Source organism: Acomys russatus, chromosome 2 (assembly GCF_903995435.1).
Source record: "Acomys russatus chromosome 2, mAcoRus1.1, whole genome shotgun sequence".
Classification (NCBI taxonomy): Eukaryota; Metazoa; Chordata; class Mammalia; order Rodentia; family Muridae; genus Acomys; species Acomys russatus.
In genome coordinates, this window is record NC_067138.1 from 44,795,377 (window position 1) to 44,816,107 (window position 20,731).

At 39.1% G+C, this 20,731-nt stretch overlaps 1 protein-coding gene across 1 annotated transcript in view; it reads left to right on the top strand.

Moving 5' to 3' along the window:
* Coq3 (coenzyme Q3, methyltransferase) overlaps nt 1-19,623 on the top strand; it is a 32,610-nt gene extending 12,987 nt beyond the window's left edge. The window contains exons 2-7 of the mRNA XM_051160887.1: nt 5,186-5,312; nt 8,266-8,418; nt 12,333-12,432; nt 13,608-13,850; nt 17,687-17,846; nt 19,181-19,623. Coding sequence (XP_051016844.1) covers nt 5,186-5,312; nt 8,266-8,418; nt 12,333-12,432; nt 13,608-13,850; nt 17,687-17,846; nt 19,181-19,392 — 995 coding nt within the window. The 3' untranslated portion in view covers nt 19,393-19,623. The remainder of the gene's footprint in view (nt 1-5,185; nt 5,313-8,265; nt 8,419-12,332; nt 12,433-13,607; nt 13,851-17,686; nt 17,847-19,180) is intronic.
* Nucleotides 19,624-20,731: the final 1,108 nt, after the last annotated feature.

Below are 20,731 nucleotides of genomic sequence, written 5' to 3' on the forward strand. Positions count from 1 at the left end.
AGAGGAAAAAAAGCATTAAAAAGTTAGACAAATTAAAGAGAAATGGCAGATACACACAGAAAATAAAGAGGGCTGGAGAGGTGTCTCAGTGGTTAAGAGCAATGGTTGCTCTTGCAGAGGGCCTGGATTTGGGTCCCAGCACCCACGTTGTGGCTCACAACCATCTGTAACTTGAGTTTCAGGTGGTCTGATGCCCTCTTCTGACTTCTGTGGGCAACAGGCAAATAAATGCTTATACGTTCATACAACCAAAACACTCATACAAAACAAATACATCGAAAAACAAGAAGATAATGGAGGGCTGGTAAGATGGCTCTTGATACCAGCCCTGGAACCCACATGGAAAAAAGAACCAACTTCCAGAAGTGTGAGAAAGAGTGCACGCATGCACGCACATGCGCGCACGTGCACACACAGAGGGGGGGGGGAGACTTTCCAGTTCCTTAAACGTTGGCTCCTAGACCTGGGCTTAGAGGAGGAGAGCCAATTGAGTTTGGGTTTGTGCTGTTGCTGAGTGTCCAGTGTCTTCCAGCATAATCTTTATAATAGATATTTTCCTTCTTTGTGTCCCAGAAGCCTCTGCTTGACCACAATTATCTTTGTATTCTATGGACAGGGAAGATACCACACCCACCAGAACCTCCCCAGATGATACAACATTGGGCAGCTGTTTTAGTTGAGGAGTGTCTCCCAAGTGAGCTGGGAAGTGACCACAGCACTGGCATGAGTACAAGCACAGAAGTGTTGCCCTACCTTCGAGGCCTCTGAAGTATTAAGCACCCTGCTGAAGGGATGTCACTGTGGGTATGGTGTGCCCCTTTGGGACTTCAGAGTTTGTGGACATGAGCAGGGAAGGACAGAGAGGCATCTTCAACATTCCATCTACCCACTGGCTTCAGTATCAGAGCTACCAAACTCCAGGCTAATACTCAGTCCGTGAAACCTGGTTCTGACCTGACAGTGGGGCGAGTTCGCCTTATGCATTTTCCACCCTGAACTAGCCTCCTGCTCCCTTGATCCTTTGGCTCATTTGCCCCTTCTGCTTCTTATAGCTGCTTTGGGCCATCCTTCAACCAGGAACTGTGGCCCACTAAATTGGGGTTCCTCAGACTGTGGCTATTCCATGATATAGCATCTGGGGTGACTCCGTTCTTACCAATAGTTTTTTTTTTTTTTTTTTTTTTTTTTTTTTCCCAAGATGAAGCCTGGCTGCTGTCCTCTGAGCAATACAGGGTGACAAAATGGGATTTCTCTTTGGTGCTGCTGAGCTGGGCCTCAGAGGGAGCACTATCTGCAGGTGGATTTGAGGCTGATGATCCGAGGGTGGGACTTCCTGGGTCTTATCAGCTTTACTTTTTGGAAGCAGTTGGGGCATGGCTGGCTGTGTGTGTGTGTGTATGTGTGTGTGTGTGTACATTCCATATCTCTGAGATTAGTGTTCATATAACGCAGTTGCCGAGTTGCATGTTAAGTATATGTGTTACTTTATTGAGAGCTGCTAAATTGCTTTCTAGAGTAGCTTTACTCTTTTACATGCCCACTGTCAATACATAAAAGATGCAGTTGCTTCTTTCATGGTCTACATTTGATGATAATCAGCATTTTTAAATTTTAGACATTTTACCTGGGCGGTGGTGGCACATGCCTTTAATCCCAGCACTTGAGAGGCAGAGGCAGGCAGATGGATCTCTGAGTTCAAGACCATCCTGGTCTACAAAGTGAGTCTAGGATAGCCAAGGCTACACAGAGAAACCCTGTCTCAAAAAACAAAAACAATCAAACAAACAAAAAATTTTTTAGACATTTTGATAAGTTTGTGGTTCTCACTGTGGCTTTCATTTGTTTTAATTAATTTGTATTAATATTGAACATCTGTTTTATCCTTTCACAATCACACACACACACACACACACACACAGAGAGAGAGAGAGAGAGAGAGAGAGAGAGAGAGAGAGAGAGAGAGAGAGAGATCATATTCATATTCATCCCCATTATCCTTTGCAGTCTCCCTTTCATTCCTGAAGAAGAATCCCTTCTTAACAATTCCCCAACTACTGTTGTTAGGTCTTTCTCTGTGTGAGACCCACTGAGTTCAATTCGGGTTGCTTGCATGAACATTAGTGACTTTTTTCTTTCACATTTTATTTTGTGTGTGGGAGTGGGGTGATTGCGTGCCACGGCACACTTGTCAAAGTCAGAGGATAGCTGTGGGAACCCCAAGGACTGAATTCAGGTTATTAGGCTTGATAGCAAACGCCTTTACCAAAGCTAAGCCATCTTGCTTTGCTGAAGTTAAATTTTGCTAATTTTTTTCCTGTTGGTTGTTGCAGGTTATTGAACTCAAGTCTTTAATTCCAGGAGCTTTTGTTGAAATGTAAGATTTCCTTGGGGGCTGAAGAGATGGCTCAGCAGTTAAGAGCCCTGTTGCTCTTGCAGAGGACCTGGGTTCAGTTCCCAAAACCTACAAAGCAGTTCATGATCTCTGAACTCCAGTTCTAGGATAGCTGACATCCACTTCTGGCCTCCGTGTAACATGTACACACCCACACACATACACACACACACACACACACACACACACACACACACGCAGAACACTCATATACATAAGATAAAAAATAAATAAATAAATAAACAAATAATAAACTGAGGACTCCTATTGTCTACATAGACAATAGGAACAGTTAATTTTCCTTCTTTCCATCATGTATGTATTTTGTATCCTTTTCTTGCCTTATTGCCATGGCAACAATCTTGTTCCTGATGTAGATAGTGTCTTAATCTTTTATCATTAAAGTTATATATGAACTATAGGGATTTTATAGATGCTTTGTAAAATAAGTTTCCTTCTGTTCTTATTTTTTAAGTCTTTGTTGTAGATGGATGTGAGTTTTGTAAACTGCTTTATCTGTCTCAGCCAACATGGTTGTGCTAACATTGTTTTTTGTTTGCTTGTTTGCTACATTATTTTTCTGTGTATTGCTTGATTTTATCTGTTAGTATTTGTTGTTTTTGTTTTTGTTTTTTCAAGACAGGGTTTTGTTGAGATTTTTATGTCTGTTCTTTAGGCAAATTGATCTGTAGTCTTTGGTTTTTTGAATAATTCCATCTTTGTAAAATGAGTTTGAAAATGTTCTGCATTGTTGTTAGGGCTATTGTCTTGCTTTATTGCTTTCAACATTTTTTGCTTAAATTTTTCTCATATAATATATTTTGATCATATTCCCTTCTTCTAGCTGCTCTGAGATCATCCCCACCTTCCTACTTCTTATTCTTTTTCTCTCTCAAATAAATAATTAATCAATCAAAAATCAAGGGGTTGGAGATTTAGCTCAGTGGTAGAGCGCTTGCCTAGCAAGCGCAAGGCCCTGGGTTCTGTCCTCAGCTCTGGAAAAAAAAAATCAAAACAAACACAAACCTCAATAAGAGAAGGAAAAAAAAACCAAACCAAACAAACAAGACAGGGCCGTGATATATAGCACAGGCTGACTACCAGATTGCAATCTCCCTCTCTCAGCTTCCTAAGTGCTGGAGAGACTGGGTAGCACTGTTGTTTCTTCTTCCAGGAGCTTTGTTGAGATGTCGGATTCCTTTGGGACTTGAAGAGATGGCTCAGTGGTTAAGAGCACTTGCAGCTCTTGCCGAGGTTCTCTAGTGGAACCATCTGAGCCTGGACATTTTTAGAAGGCTTTTAACTGTGAATTTAGTTTCTTTAGAGGTTAAATAGTAATGATTATGTCTGTCTTTTTGAATAGTCTATGCATGCTGGAGAGGATGTAGATTCTGTTGCCGTTCAGTTTCTGTATTGCTCAACAACATTCAGTTTGGTGTCTGTGCTAATTGCCCTTTCCCTGCCTCTCTCTCTGGCTGCTGCTCCATCCACTTACCGAGGAGTGTCGGCCCTCCACTCTAGCTGTGGGTTTATGTTTTTCTGTTTCAGTTCTGTCAAATTTCCTCTACTTGTTTTGAAATTCCACCGTTTGGTAATACACATTTATGATTGCTTTATCTTTTAGTGGATTATCCTTTTATCATCATTAATGTCATTTTTGTTTCTAGTATACTTTGTCTGAATATTAATTGGACAATAATTTGAATACCTCATTAAGCAGGTCTCTATGTAAGTTTAAACATACAGTCTATGAGGTTTTTGGTTTTTGTTTTTTTCTCAGTTTTTCAAGACAGGATTTCTCTGTGTAATAGCGCTGGCTGTCCTTGACTCACTCTGTAGATCAGGCTGACCTGAACTCACAAAGATCTGCCTGCATCTGCCTCCCTAGTGCTGGAATTAGAGGTGTGTGCCACCCACCCAGCCTGACTATGAGCTTTTATTTTAGGATATAATGATCTGTCTGTTTGTCTGCCCACCTGTCTACCAACACACACACACACACACACACACACACACACACACACATACACACACACACACTTTTGTTCTTCTGTCAAAAGCATATCTAAAAAAACCATTTCAGGTACCTAGCATGGAACTTGCAGACTATTAACTAGTTTTGACAATCTAAAAATTAATATTTTAGTATAAACAATGAAATAGTTTATATTTGAATATATATTTATGACTTTTTAAAAATGCAGCCCAGTGCAGATGTAAAAATTAGCAGTAGGGACTGGAGAGATGTCTCATTGGTTAAGAGCATTTGTTGGTCTTGGGCCTTTCTTTCTTTCTTTTTCTTTTTTCCTTCTTTTGCCCTTTCTTTCTTTCTTTCTTTCTTTCTTTCTTTCTTTCTTTCTTTCTTTTCTGAGACACACAGTCCTGGACTAGCTTTATAGACTAGGCTGGCCTTGAACTCACAGTGGCTCTGCCTCCCTGAGTGCTGGGATTAAAGGCGTGCACTACCATGCCCAGCTCATTTGCTGGTCTTGGAGAAGACTAGAGTTTGGTTCCCAGCATCCATGTCAGATGACTGGAAAGGGCTTATAACTCCAGCTCCAGGAGATTCAACATTCTTTTCTGGCCTGCATAGGCATGTACACGTACACACAAATAAATGTAAAAAAAGAAATTGATAGATTTTACATATTTTATTTTTCAATTAAATTCCAAAATAAGAAATGTGTTTGTTTATCATTTGCAATACACCATAAGAATACCGTATAAAAATTCTTCAACTATGTTCACAGCAGAATTACATGCTTTTCTCTGGATACCTAACTTTGTTTTCAGCTTACTCAGGGAATCAGCTCACTAGGAATCTACAGATTAAACCATGGGGATTCAGTGACCACAGGACCTTGTGGTTTGGATCCAACAGGATGTGTTTTTCCTGTTCGACCAGAACAAAAACTTACAGGTGAGTTTATTTATTATTCTCGTAAAGATGTACACAACTCTGTGTAATGGTAGTTGTGTCATGATGGTTTAGTTTTGATTGTGTTTAATATTAATAAATTTGGCCAGTATTGTTTTAAAAGCTCACTTGGCTTTATTAAAGTAGCTTTTACTTATTTAAATTTTCTTTAATAATTATTTTGTAATAATGTTTAGGTTTGGAAAACTTAAAAGCTCACCTAAAAGTTGGAAGGAAAATCCAGTATATAGACATGTATGTTATTTGTTTAAATTCAGAGACAATTTTTATTTTTAATAGAAGATTAGACATCTGTTTCAAGTTCACCAGCCCACTTCATCCTGGAGAGTGCCTTTTTCTTTCTTAATCATTCTGTCTTAGGGTTTCTGTTGCTGTGAAGAGACACCATAACCATGGCAACTCTTATAAAGGAAAACATTTAATGAGGGTTGGCATAGTTTCAGAAGTTCAGTCCATTACTGTCATGGCAGAAAGCATGGCAGCATGCAGGCAGACATAGTGCTGGAGAAGGAGCTGAGAGTTCTACATCTGGATCAGCAGGAAACAGGGAAGTGAACCAATTTGAGCTTCTGAGACCTCAAAGCCCACCCCTTGGTGACACACTTCCTCCAACAAGGCCTCCTAATAGTGCTACTTGCACTATTCCAAGTATTCAAATACATGAGTCTATGGGGACCATTCCTATTCAATTCACCCCAAACCCCCACCGCCGTTTCTATCACTAAAGAAAAGTTAGAAGGTTGTATTAAAGACATGGAGATGTTTTTACTTCTTCATAATACCTTTGTGATAAACCAAACATAAACACCCTAAGATGGAGAAGTCTATAAAGTTAGGTAGTAAGATTAAGTCAGCAAATTGTGTGTTTAGTCTTTACAAATCCATTTCTAATCTTGCGAAAAATATCTCATAGTACTAGTTAAAACTGACCTTTGAGGTTGGGTGTAGGGAAAACTATTTTTAGTCAATGGATCAGCTACTTATAGTTTGTTATCTTTTGTAAGTTAGTCCTGATGACTGAAGTTTTGCCTTAATCATGAGAAGGGTTCCTAAGTGATACTTCAATTTAAACTTTTTAAAAATTACATTTATTTATTTATTTATTTATTTATTTATTTATTTATTTATTTATTTTTGTGTGTGAGTGTGTGTGTGTGTGTGTGTGTGTGTGTGTGCGTGCGCGCGCATGTGCACACATGCAGAAAGAGATGGGACATGCATGCCATGACACCCTTGTGGAGGTCAGAGAACAACTTGCAGGAATCTATACACTCCTTCAACCACATGGGTTCCAGGATCAAAAGCAGGTTGTCAGGCTCGGTAGCAAGCATGTTTACACCCTGAGCCACTTGAATTTAAGTTTAAAAAGAATAATGACTACAGAATGGACACTCTAAATGTATCCAAGAGAAACTGTAAAAATTTGAGTGGTATTATTTTTCTGATTTAACAGTCTAATTACCTTTTGCCAAGCAGAACTTTGGAGTATTTTTCTACACTACACTGACATGTAATTCAGGGTTGTGTCTAATTTTTTTTTTTTTTTTTTTGGTCTCCTGTTCTCATGAGATTAAAAGAGTTAAAACAAATTATATGCTTTTTCTGATCCATTTCCTTCAAGTGATCTATTTGACAGTTACCTCCTGAGAAACTCTGTTCTAGGAACTGTGCTAGTCCCCAGGAATAAAGTGGTACGCAGGACAGCCCATGCCTTTCCCACATAGTGGGAGCTTTAGTGAGTCACAGACATGCCAGATGGCCATACAACCCCGTGGAGAAGTACAAAGGGAGATGGGAACTCAAATAGGGGCATGTGACCCACGTTTTAGCACCAAGGAAGATTTTGTAAGACATTTTATTGAAAATAAGATTTGAAGGATGAGAGACTTAGGTGGTTAGTAGAGGAAAGGAAGGGCTGTAGGGAGAATGGTCCAGACGGAAGGAACAATACACATCAGGTGTGTGAGGGAAGAGTAAGCATGGCCAGTTCAAGGGCTGTATGCCTAATGGGGGGAGATGAGGAGAAAAGGAGATTAGAGAAGGAGACGCTGTGGACTCCATGCTTCCAAACTTGCTGTCATGCCAAAGGATTTAGTCTTTTCTCTAGTAGCACTGGAATCCTGGAAAGCATTTTAAATGAGAAAAAATTAGCTAGCTTTTTTTTTTTTTTTAAGATTTATTTATTTATTATGTATACAGTGTTCTGCCTGCATGTAGGTCTGTACTCCAGAAGAGGGCACCAGAGCTCATTAGAGATGGTTGGGAGCTACCTTGTGGTTGCTGGGAATTGAACTTAGGACCTCTGAAAGAGCAGCCAGAGTGCTTAACCTCTGAGACATCTCTCCAGCCCAATTAGCTAGATTTTTATTTCAGAATATTCTCCGTAGTTCATCACGGAAAACAAATTAGAGGGCGGTCATGTATGGAACCACCAGACGAATGAGGAGAATAAGACCACAGTCAGGGAGGAAGGAGGTGGTGGAGTTCAGACTTTCACCATCTCCGTGGAAGTGGAAGGCAGAGGGCAGAATGGTAGAGTCAAGTTGTGTTTAGGTCGTGGCTCAATCACCTATCTGACTTCTATGAACTTTTTTTTTTCTCAACCACAAATAAAGATACTAGTGCAATTGTCAAAAAATAACATCTGTCTTAGATGGTATCTTCGCTAGCATCTGGCATTTCATAAGTACTCAGCAAGTGGTAGATATTGTTGTTGTTATTATTGTTACTGTACTTAGATATGACCTAGAACAGCAGGTTTGGGCCTCAAAAGCTTGTGAAGATACATGAGTAAGTGACTGACCTTAAAGTATCAAAATTGAGCCACCTATATATTTAGACTCTAATAAGTTGGAATATATTTCTCTGCAGTATATTCTGGGCAACACAGTTTTAGAGCAACAATGTAGCTGAGTTCTTTGTTTTCATTTCTTAGGTCCCCTTGGAAAAGATTATACAGTACTTCACAGACAACAGTTGACAACAAGGAGGTAAAAACCTTCCTGGCCCTGGCTCACACGTGGTGGGATGAGCAAGGAGCATTTGCACCTCTTCATTCTATGAACGACCTGAGGGTGCCATTCATTAGGTAACATTTTAGAAACTTCTTTTAAGTCTTTAAAAGTGCATAAGTTCGCTAATTTGCATTCACTCCCCTTTTGTTTTACTTATGTTCAAAATTCCATATTCTAGGGTTGCTTTGGAAATTAGGGACATGCTTCATCAGGATCTGCCATTTAAAAGTATTAGAGAAACTTTGTCTCAAAAAACAAAAACGGAATATCAAAACAAACTAACACAAAAAATGTATTAACTTTGGGGTGCAGAAATAGTTTATAGTTTAATAGTTAAGATAGTTTAGTAGTTAAGAACTGTTGCTACGCCAGGTGGTGGTGGCACACACCTTTAATCCCAGCACTTGGGAGGTAGAGGGAGGTGGATTTCTATGAGCTCAGGGCCAACCTGGTCCAGGACAGCCAAGGAAGGCTACAGAGAGAAACCCTGTCTCAAAAAAAAAAAAAAAAAAAAAAAAAGTGAGTATATACCATGTGAGTCTTTCTGCTTCTGGGTTAACTCACTCAGTATGATCATTTCTAGTTCCATCAATTTGTCCACAGATTTTGAGATTTCCTTGTTTTTTATAGCTGAGTAGTATTCCATAGTGTAAATGTACCACAGTTTCTTTAGCCATTCTTCGACTGAGGGCACTTAGGTTGTTTCCAGATTCTGGCTATTATGAATAAGGCTGCTATGAACACGGTTGAACAGATGTCCTTGTTGTGTGGTGGAGCATCTGCTGGGTATATTCCAAGGAGTGGAATACCTGGGTCTTGAGGAAGCCCTATTCCCAGTTTTCTGAGATAGCAGCAGATAGAGTTCCAAAGTGGTTGTACAAGTTTGCATTCCCACCAGCAATGAAGGAGTGTTCCCCTTTCTCCACATCCTCGCCAGCATGTGGTGTCACTTGAGTTTTTGATCTTAGCCATTCTGATGGGTGTAAGATGGAATCTGAGAGTCGTTTTGATTTCTCTGATGACTAAAGACATTGAGCATTTCTTTAAGTGTTTCTTAGCCATTTGATATTCCTCTGTTGAGAATTCTCTGTTTAGAACACTAGCCCAAGAGGTATTCACTTACCAGGAGATTGGGATAGTTGTGAGGACATTCTATTGGGACTCTAGGTGAGAGAAGTATGGGAGAATGGGGAAACAGAAGGATCCACAGGGTCCTAGAAACCTACAAGAAGAACATCATTATGGGCAGATCTGGGCCCAGGGGTTCTGCTCAAACTACTGTACCAACCAAGGACAGTACTTGCAGCAAACATCGAAACCCTTCTTAGCTCTAGCCAATGGACAAGACATTCTCCACAGTTGAGTGGAGAGTGTGGACTGACTCAGACGTGAACTCTGGTGCCCCGTATTTGACCACTTCCCCATGGTGGGGAGGCCTGGTGGCGCTCAAAGAAAGAATAAGCAGGCTACCAAGACAAGACTTGATAGCCTGTGACCATTTACTGGAGGAGGAGGTCCCCCTCGGTCACAGACATAGCACAAGGAAATAGGGTGAAAGCGGGAGGGAGGGAGGAATGGGAGGATACAAGGGATGGGATAATAATTTAGATGTAATATGAATAAATTAATTAAATAATAAAAATAAATTTAAAAAATGAAAAAAGAAAGAGGAGGAAGAGGAAGAAGAGGAGGAGGAGGAGAACTGTTGCTTTAAGAGGGTTCAGTTTCCACACCCAAATCAGGCACTCTAGGGGCTCAGACATCCTCACTTGGTTTATGAGGGTACCCTGGATCATGTCCAACTATCCAGACACATTTGAGTAATTCAAACCAACAAAATTTAAAACCATTAACTTGTAGAAACAATATTAAAATTCCAGGTTGTTTTCACAACCTAACTAGAAACATTTTTGGCCCTATTTGATTAGTTAGAATTTAGTTCTAGAGGCCAGAGAGATGGCTCAGTGGTTAAGAGTACTGTCTACTCTTCCAGAGGTCCTGAGTTCAATTCCCAGCAACCACATGGTGGCTCACAACCATCTATAATGAGATCTAGTGCCCTCTTTTGGTGTGCACTTGTACATACAAGTAAACATTGTATACATGATAAATAAATAGATTTTTTTTTTTTAAAGTTTAGTCCTAATGAAAGGGAAATAAAGTGCTATGTCTTGAAAGGCCATTTTATAGCTCCTGATTTACAGTGGCCTTGGTGACTTTTAGGTAGTTCTGATACAGGAAACATTACAGGGACAAATGTTGTTGTTGGTTCAACAAGCTCTTTTGAGTGCTGACATTGATGGGGCTCTAGTACCAAACTTTGAAAACTATGTGGATAAATAAAATATGAACCATGTGTTTCAGTGGGAGATAAAGAAAGACAGGAGTTCAGTGGGCTTGCCATTGATGCAATTTGTTTCAGCAAGTCTTCCAGGTGATTCCAGCATTGTTAAGTTTGAGAACTATAGTCAGAGTACTGTGGCATCTTTATTTATTTAGTTATTCATTTTTTATGTGCATTGATGTTTTTCCTGCATGTATTTCTGTATGAGGCTGTTGGATCCTACTGTCACAGACAGTTGTGAGCTGCCATGTGGGTGCTGGGATTTGAACCGAGGTACTCTGGAAGAGCATTCAGTGCTCTTAACCACTAAGCCATCTCTCCATCCTCCATTTACTTATATATCACATAAAACAGGTCATCTCATGTGATGTAAACTCTGGTTTCATGTTTGAATTTTGCTTTCATCAGAACTAGAAGCCATTAGAAGAAAACAATATGGTCTGAAAATTATAACAGCATCATTTTATGACTCTCTGAAGAATGGATTGGACTTCATTTGAAACAGATCATTACCTATAACATCTTCAAGTGATCTACTTAGCTAGTGCCTGGGTTATTTTAAGAGCTTAGTTACTTTTACTAGCTCTTTCGCTATATATAATATTTATTATATATAATATATATTACTATATATAATATAGTAATATATATTATATATTGTTTATTTTAGTATATGAATAATTAAGTTAATATGTCTAATTTGAAGCTTAATTTACAATACTATACTATAAAATGTGTATCAGATTGTCTAGGAGCATGTGCCAGTAGGTTTGTGTGTTTGGTAAAGCATTGCTATGATTGTCCTAGAATAAGTTTATTTGATTTTGGTGTAAGTGTACATAGTCATACGTGAAAAAGCCCCACTAATTTAGGTTAAAATAAACATAATAAAGAAGGGAATATAGACAACTTAAATAAATGTGGAACTCCCACCTACTTTTTTATCTGTAAAATAACTCATGAAGTTAGACTAGAAACTTCTGAAAACATAGCCAACAGAGGCTGTAAATTTTCATCCCATATTTTTGGGACAGTTTGATTAAAAATTTTTTTGAATTGGGGCGTGGAGGCACACACCTGTAATCCTAGCACTCTGGGATGCAGAAGCAGGCAGATCTCTGTGAGTTCGAGGCCAGCCTGGTCTACAAAGTGAGTCCAGGACAGCCAACGCTACACAGAGAAACTCTGTCGTGAAAAAAAAATATATATGAATACAATTAGGTTCATTGGACTAGATTATGTTTAAACTTTTAGATTGTTGCTAGTGCTAGTGCAACAATCTAGATTAACCAAAATAGATTAATGCTGGATTTTTTCAGAACTTTAATTATTGAAAATGTACAAATTAAATGTGTTATTTAATTATGAAAATAAAAAATGTTTATATAAGATTTTCAATGATTCATTTCAAATGAGCATTCCGGACTAGGCATGGTTGCATCACTACTGTAACCCCAGAACTCAGGAGGCTGAGGAGGGAAGATAGGCGGCTCAAGCCTTGCAGTGAGCCCATGCCTCAAAGTAAGCCAGCTAAGTAAGCAAATTAAATTCAACAGCGGTGAACATTTCCTTGAAGATTGTATATTTTAAAACCTTTCTTGATAAAAGTAGCTGTTTTATATATTTTGGGTTCTTATTTTAAAGAGACAATCTTTTGAAAACAAGTGCTAGCCACCATCCAGGCAAGCCTCTGTCTGGGATGAGGATTCTCGACGTGGGCTGTGGCGGTGGATTACTGACTGAGGTAAGTGCTCTACGGTGGCTTTTCCACTCTTCATGCAAATGAGAATCTCTCTTAAGGTATTTAAACCATAATTTGTAGATCACATCAGTATGTTTATAGAAACGATCCATTCAAATGAAATCCAAGTCATTCTTCAAATAGTTTAAGAATATTATACACACATTTAATATATTTTGATCAAAATTTTGTTATGTTCGGTAAAAAAATGAGAAGTATGCTTCTGCTTCATTTATCTTTTTAATAAATAATATTGTGATTTTTAGTGAATAGTGCTAATTTTAACATTGTAAAAGTTGTATTTACTTATTTAATGTCATATATATATTTTCCCCTTGAGGCAAGGTTTCTTTGTGTAGCCTTGACTGTCTTGAACTTGCTTTGCAAACTTGTCTGGCCTTGAACTCACAGATATCCATCCACCTGCCTCTGCCTCCCTGAGTGCTGGGATTAAAAGCATGTGCCACCACTCCCGGATAGTTATATTTTCAAAATTGAAAAAAAGAAAAACCAAGAATTTTCAGATAACTCTACTGAAGTTTTTGGGTTTGTTTTTAATAATAAGTGGACATAGGTCATTCACATAGCTTTGTTTGATCTCTTCTATCCCAAGAAATTAGACAGCTTCTATAAGATTAATACGGGCTTAGTCTGTCCTCTGTACATCTCAAAGCCTGCAAGAGTGCTTCTACTTGTGGGATCAGTTCTTTTAGATGTGTGGTCATTGTCCCTGGGAGAAAATTTATGCCTTACACCTGTGCTTTCTCGTCCCCATAAGCACAGGGACCTCTTGCGTCATAATGTAATCTTTGATAGATATTCTCAGTTATGCTCTTAGTATTGTATATGTTGCCCTTTGAAACATGGAACAGCAATTTGACTTACTAAAATTTTTAATTAAATTAATTTTTTAAAATTTGATGTATATGTCTTGTATTGACATAATTTCTCTCCACTCCCTCTCCTCTCTCCAACCCTCCCTGTGTCTCCCATGTAAAACCTATGGCCTCCTTTAAAAAATTGTTATTGTTCCATATATGTATTAGAATGAGTACATGAATACAGCCTTGTGGTTCTGCTGATTGTTTTTAGGGCTGAGCACTTGGTATTGGATAATCACTTTATTGCTGACATGTTTTCTGTTTTCTTCTTGAGCATAACAGTTTCTGTGCTATTAGCCTCTAGGGCGACTGGGGGCTTCGGTGACTGGAATCGATCCTGTGGATGAGAACATTAAGATAGCACAGCATCATAAGTCTTTTGACCCAGTCCTGGATGAGAGAATAGAGTACAAAGTGTGTTCCCTGGAGGACACTGTGAGTGAGAACGCAGAAGGCTTTGATGCTGTTGTGGCTTCTGAAGTGGTAGAACATGTGGTCAACCTTGACATGTTCGTACAGTGCTGCTACCGAGTACTAAAAGTAAGACAGAGTTGCCTCATGTTTTCTTCCGAATGTGTGTATCCATAGCGACGCATTGTGCCATGGTGCTACATTAGCAGCTCAGCAACTGAGACAGGAGAGACTGGTATCTCCGCTGGAGATGACTTCCGCCCCTCTGTTGCCCTCAAGAGCAGGTCTTTTCAGTGTCTAGTTAGTGTCATGATGGCCAGGGATCTTAAAAATCATTGGTGCTAAGCACTAGAAAATAATGCTTCTATGAGGCTGGGCAAAATGACACGCACTTTTAATTCCAATACTTGAGAGGCAGAAACAAATAGATCTCTGTACGTTCAAGGCCAGCCTGGTCTACATAGCAGGTTTCAGGCCGGCCAGTACTACATAGTGAGACCTTGTCTCAAACAAACAAATAAAACCCCAGAAAAACAGCACCTTCAGGATGGTATTCTCCATAGCTGTATTAAATACTTAATAGACATTTATGACAGTTACCAAGAAACTGATTCAAATTGATACTTTAAAACAACGACCAGTCCTGGGGGCGGGGTGGGATGGCACACGCCTTTAATCCCAGCACTTGTGAAGCAGAGCCAGGTGGATCCTCTGAGTTTCAGGTCAGCCTGGCCTACAGAGTGAGTTCCAGGACAGACAGGGCTACACAGAAACAAACTAAGCAAAACAAAAAACCAATGACCACTATAATTCATTTCAATAGCACTTATTAAGCAACATATACATACATACATATATATACATACACACACACACACACACACACACACACACACACACATATATTCAGCCTATAAGTTGCCTCATATTTGACCACGTCCCCTGGATGGGGAGGCCTGGTGGCACTCAGAGAAAGGATAGCAGGCTACCAAGAAGAGACTTGATACGCTATGAGCATATACAGGGGGAGGAAGTCTTCCTCAGTCACAGTCATAGGGGAGGGGAGTAAGGGAAAATGGGAGGGAGAGAGGAATGGGAGGATACAAGGGATGGGATAACAATTTAGATGTAATATGAATAAATTAATAAAATATATTTTTAAAAAAAGTGTTCCTTCATGTCAGCTATCATACACCTGCAATCCTAGCACTTGGGAGTCTGAGACAAAATGTTTGCTGTGAGTTTGAGATCAGCCTGGGCTATGTAGTGAATGCTAGGTCATCTTGGGTTTCAGAGTAAGACTGTTCAACACTCATGACCCCTTTTATAAAATGAAAGAGTTCCTAAAGAGGTTCTTTATATGACCCAGTCTTATCTATGGCTAGATGAGCGAGGAAAGGCAGGTGCTGCCAACTTTGACTATGAGCACTCAGGATGCCTGAATGTCAGTGGTCCCTTTCTCCCCTCCCCATACACACATTCACTTTTTGGGTGGGGGGGGGGATGTTTTTGTTTTTGAGACAGGATTTCTCTGTGTAGCCTTGGCTATCTTGGAACTCTCTCAGTAGACTAGGCTGGCCTCGAATGCACAGAGATCTGCCTGCCTCTACCTCCCAAGTGCTGGATTAAAGGTGTGTACCACCAACCGCTTGGCTGACACACATATATTTTTTTAATTTATTCATTGAGAATTTCTTCCATGCATTCAATGTATTTTGATCATATTCACCCCTATTTTCTGCTTTAACTCTTCCCAGATCCCTTCATGCCTAACTCCCAACTTCTCCCAACTTTTTGTCTTTGTGTGTGTGTGTGTGTGTGTGTATGTGTGTGTGTTTTAAATAAACCCCTGGTTACAATTAGTGCTGGCTATATACACTTGGGTGTCCATCCACTGGAGCATGGTGCTAGTATCAGTTCTTGTCCCAGAAGAATTTCCTACTAGGCAACATACAACCCCACATTTGCCTAAGAACCAGGGAGGAAACAGAAACCAAGGAACAAAACAACTACTCAACAAAGACAGATTTGAAACAGTTTAAAAGAGTTTCCTCTTAAATGGAATTTTATTAGATTTATTTCCTATCTGCCAAGTAAAATAATTAATTATTAGTTTTTATATTTGTATTAATATCTATTCTAAATGCAGGATCTTTGACACATATGAGGAATGCTGATATTATAAACTTAAAACTAATTTTGTTTTAATGGTGACCAAATGTTTAAAAAGCATTGCTTACTACTGTCGACATGAAATATGATACTACAGAACACAGATTACTACTCAGAAGTGACTCTTGCTATGATTTAAAGTACTAAAGCTTACAGCAAGGAACAACAATGTGTGGTGATGTGCGTACCCTAATATTTCCATCCTCTTTTTTAGTTTTGATCTAGGATGGCATTGAAAAATATCTCTTTTCCCTATGATACACACATAATATCTATCATCTATCTATCTACCTATCTGTTGTAATCATTAAAGGGAGAGAAAGACAGAGAGACACAGAGATAACCATAGTGTGATTTTGGAGTGACATTACCTTCCTTGATGTCTTGAGAATAAACATAGGAAATATAAATATTATCATTGCATAGGCAGACTAAATACTCTCATAAGTGATTTGCTTTCCTCTAAGTGTTTATCTTTATCCTTTCATAATCTTTACATAAATCAAAACAAAAATGCTTAAACCTTAACAATTAATATTTTTGTCAGAGAGTACTTGGTGGTAATGCTCCTTATCACAGTGTGTATAGGCGAATGCTGCACCAAGCACATTAGGATCAGCATCTGCGAGAACACATGGAAGTCCTCTGGATGTTAAGGGGACACCAGGAATTGTTGTGCCCACTAGACACAACATACGAACTCACCAAAACTGGCAGCATGCACCGGGCCTAGAGCTGAAAGAAGTGGACACACTACCATTCTCAACCCAGAAGCGATCTCCAATTGAAAGTCATTTGCAAATGAAAAGTTAATTTTTTCTAAGGGAGTCTCACTGAGGAAACAAACACTCTCCGGGCAGGCCCCATGCCCAACACTGGCTGATCAACACAAAACAAACTCCATGGCAGCTTTGGAAGTTCTTTGTCACATAATGTTAAGTCAAGACATTTTTAATTTTAACAGTACAGGTCCTTTGCATATGTATTATGGCTTTCAGTTTTCATTTTTGTGGGATTCCTATGTGTGCAAACGTGTGTGTCTCTGTGTCTACATGTGTTTCTTGTGCTTTTTCCCTGGCTCTCGTTTGGCTGTTCTGTCACATCCCATTTATTTTATTTTGGTATTATTCCTTAGATGCCTGATTGGTTTCTAATGAGACAGAAAGGGTATGGAAGCAGAGTGGAGGGAAGGCACAGAGGACCTGGGAGGAGCTGGGGGTGGGAACAGCAGTGAGAACGTATTGTAGGAGCTGGGTCATGGCGGCACACGCCTTTAATCCCAGCACATCTCTGTGAGTTCCAGGCCAGCCAGGTCTACAAAGCGAGCTCCAGGGATACTGTCTTGAAAAATAAAAACAACAAAAAACCAAAAATAACAACAACAAACACAACAACAAACAAACATATAGAGTATGAAAAATCCATTTTCAATAAAAAGAAAAAAGATTGTGAATGTAGAGATGTATCAACCCTGATAAAGTATTTATTACATTTGAAGGTATATATAAACATAAATGTCATAGCAATAAAGAATTTTGAGTTGAAAGCTATGTTTTTATGTATAGGCTTAGTGACTCTGTCTGTATTAGCTTGCCTGTAGTAACAGATTTTCCCAGAGAGAGAGAAGAAATGCTACTTTGGTAAATTCTGTTTTATTTCTACTTATGTATCTTAGTTGCCCTTAATTCACTTGGAAAGAAGGCAATCTGGGAAGGAAGCCTTTATTTAACAGTTGTTGCTAACTTTATCTTCACTGCCGTTGTTTTACTTGGGCCTACATTTCCTCCCTTTAGCCTGGCGGCTCTTTGTTCGTCACTACGCTCAACAAAACACAGCTGTCCTATGCCTTGGGAATTGTTTTCACAGAACAAATTGCAGGCATTGTTCCAAAGGGTACTCACATGTGGGAGAAGTTTGTTTCACCTGAAAAGCTAGAGAGTATCTTGGAACCAAGTAAGTATTAAAATGGTTTTCCAGTTTTCAAGGCCTATCTGAAATGCATGCATAATTACTAATTGTGTAATAAAGCCCTTATTTAAGCAGGTTACTGGTTTTTTAGATGCCCATTTTATCTCTTCAACGATGTCTTAACTATTTGAAGCTATAGTTATGAAGTAGATACCATGTTTGCATGCACTTAGCCTTGAGGGATGGCCAGCTACTCCTTTCCTGGCTACTTGAGTCTTATTTGTTTACGGGTGGGTGTCAGTTGCTTTACTTACACAGGCTCTGCTACTCCTTGTGAGCCCTGCTTATCTCAATTCATCCTGTGGTTTTTCTTGACTCTTCTACACTCAGATGTATTTTCAACTTCTATGTAATTTCTTATGTATTTCTGATACCTACTTAAGTAACTCAGAGTCACCATGGTAGAAATTAGAGTTGGTATGTGAACCCAGCAGGCTGCTTTGGAGTATGTATTCACACCTGTAGTAAAGTATGATCTAAACATGGTAGCGTGTAATTTTCACATTTCTTCACTCTGGTCTGGCCCATAAGCCCCTTTTTGTACACAGTGCCTCACCGTGCTTTGACACAGTAAATGACTTGTTTGTTGAAATCTGGTGAGTGATGTTTCTTAGTTCACCTGCTTGGCGTTTTGGAGGTTTTGTTGAGTACTTAGACAGTTACCCATGCTTCTGTTAATGACAGTGCACTGACAGACTTTCCTCTAAATTATTGTCACTTCAGAGCAGTGCAGTGGCTTTTAGAGATGTCTGTAACTTTGTTGAAAATAGAATAGAAAAAAAAAAGATATTTTAAAGAATCTTTTTGGAGCTGGAAATGGTGCATACTTGTAATCACAACACTTGAAAGGCTGTATAACAGGAGGCCTAGCCCGGGCTACTCAGAAAGCCTGTATTAAGCAAAGCCAATCCTAAACAAGGTTAAACCTTGTCTCAACAAATAAAAGAGAATACAAACCAAAAGATACTTTATGGAGACCATTTCTTGTTGACAGATATTCTCAAGTGACAGCTAATTTTGTTGAGACTTAGAGAATTTTAAGCACCAAGCTACTTTAGTTATATCTCCTCCAATTCCCATGCTCCTGGACATGTGATCTATATGAGGCATTCAGAATGGGTCACCATACAGTCCTCTGCTTTGAAGTATGTATGTATTTTTACCTGCTGTTAAGTATGTGACTCAAGTGTGACTACAAAATATTTTTGTTCATTAAGTTAGGAATGTTTTGTTAATAAGAAGAGCTACTGTATATTCTTGTGGCCGAATGGTAAATGTTTACTGAATCCAAATTTTCTGACTTTTTTTTTTTTTTTCAGATGGCCTGTCAGTTCAAACAGTGGCAGGAATGGTCTACAATCCTTTCTCAGGTTACTGGCATTGGTGTGAAAATACCAGCCTTAACTATGCAGCTCATGCTGTGAAAGTTGGTACTCAGGAACAGCCAGAGCGTGCTGAGTCCACTCTACAGAGCAAAACAGAAGCACTGCATGCTAATGCCTCCAGTCGCCCATCTGAGCAGAAGAAATGAGATACCGCTGAGGACAGGAGTAAATATGATTAAAAACTTGCTGTTTACAAACTCAGAAAGCTAATCTTTTGAGAAAAATTGTGAAGAACAGAAATCAATAAAAATCTCTAAATCATTGGAGAAAAGTTTCTGAGTCACCTAAGAGGCACTTTGAGGAATTTTCTGGTGAGGTTTGTCAAATGTGCTCAAGGAATTTAGTCTCTCAGCTTTTGTTATAGAAATGTGTGCTCATTTCATTTTACAGATTAGCCATTTCTCACACATGTATACAGAAACATATGCTGTTGTTTATTTATTTAAGGTAAGCAATCTCAGTTGTCTGTGGTCTTCCTTTATTTTTAGTTAAAAGATACAAGACTCCTGACTAATAAAAGGTAACTGTAGTTTTTTATCAGTTATACTTGGGAATACAAAATATATTTTAAACCTAGAGTGGTGGTGCATATCTGTAATCCCAGCACTTAGGAGTCAGAGGCAGATAGATCTCTGTGAGTTGGAGGCCAGCCTAGTTTACATAGTGACTTATCATGCTAGGGCTATGTAATGAGACCCTCTCTCAATCAATCAATATTTTTCTTTTTTAATTAGTTCTTTTAGAATTCTTAACAGTATATTTTTATCATAATCATATTCAACCTCCTACCCCAACTCCTTCTCTACCCACTCAACTTTGTGTCTTGTGTTTGTGTGCCTGTGGCCATCCACTGCAGTGAGGTTTACTTACCAGAAGCCCCATCCTTAAGAAACAAAAACAAAAACAAAAACAAAACAAAGCCCGACGTTGTGTCTCCCGCTAACTATCAATCGCTTATAGCTCCTAAGCTAGTGGTGGGACTTTGTACCTACCCCTCCTCTTCGTGGTGGAATTTTTTTGTCTGGCTTGAGTTATTGTAGGTCTTGTGCACACCATCACAACCACCATCAGTTCATATGTGCAATTGCCCTGTTGTATCTACAAAACACTGCTTCTTGTATTCATCTGCTACTTCTGGTTTTTCTGTCGTCTCTTCCCCAGTGATCTTTGAGCCTTGGCATGAAGGGATGTGATACAGATATCCCATTTAAGGCTAAATATTCTGTAATCTCTTATTCCTTGCATCTTGAGCAGTTGTGGATCTTTGTGTTAATCATCTACTGCAAAAAGAAGCTTTTCTGGTGAATGATAAGAGGTTTCCTAATCTGTGGGTATTACAAAAGATCATTAGGAGCTAATTTAATATTATGTCCATTTAGTAGAATAATAGTTGTAGATTCTCCCCTAGGGTCTATGACTCGTCTAGTCACAGGTTAACCCCGATAATGGTATCATCTTTTGGAGTGCATCATAAATCCAAGCATA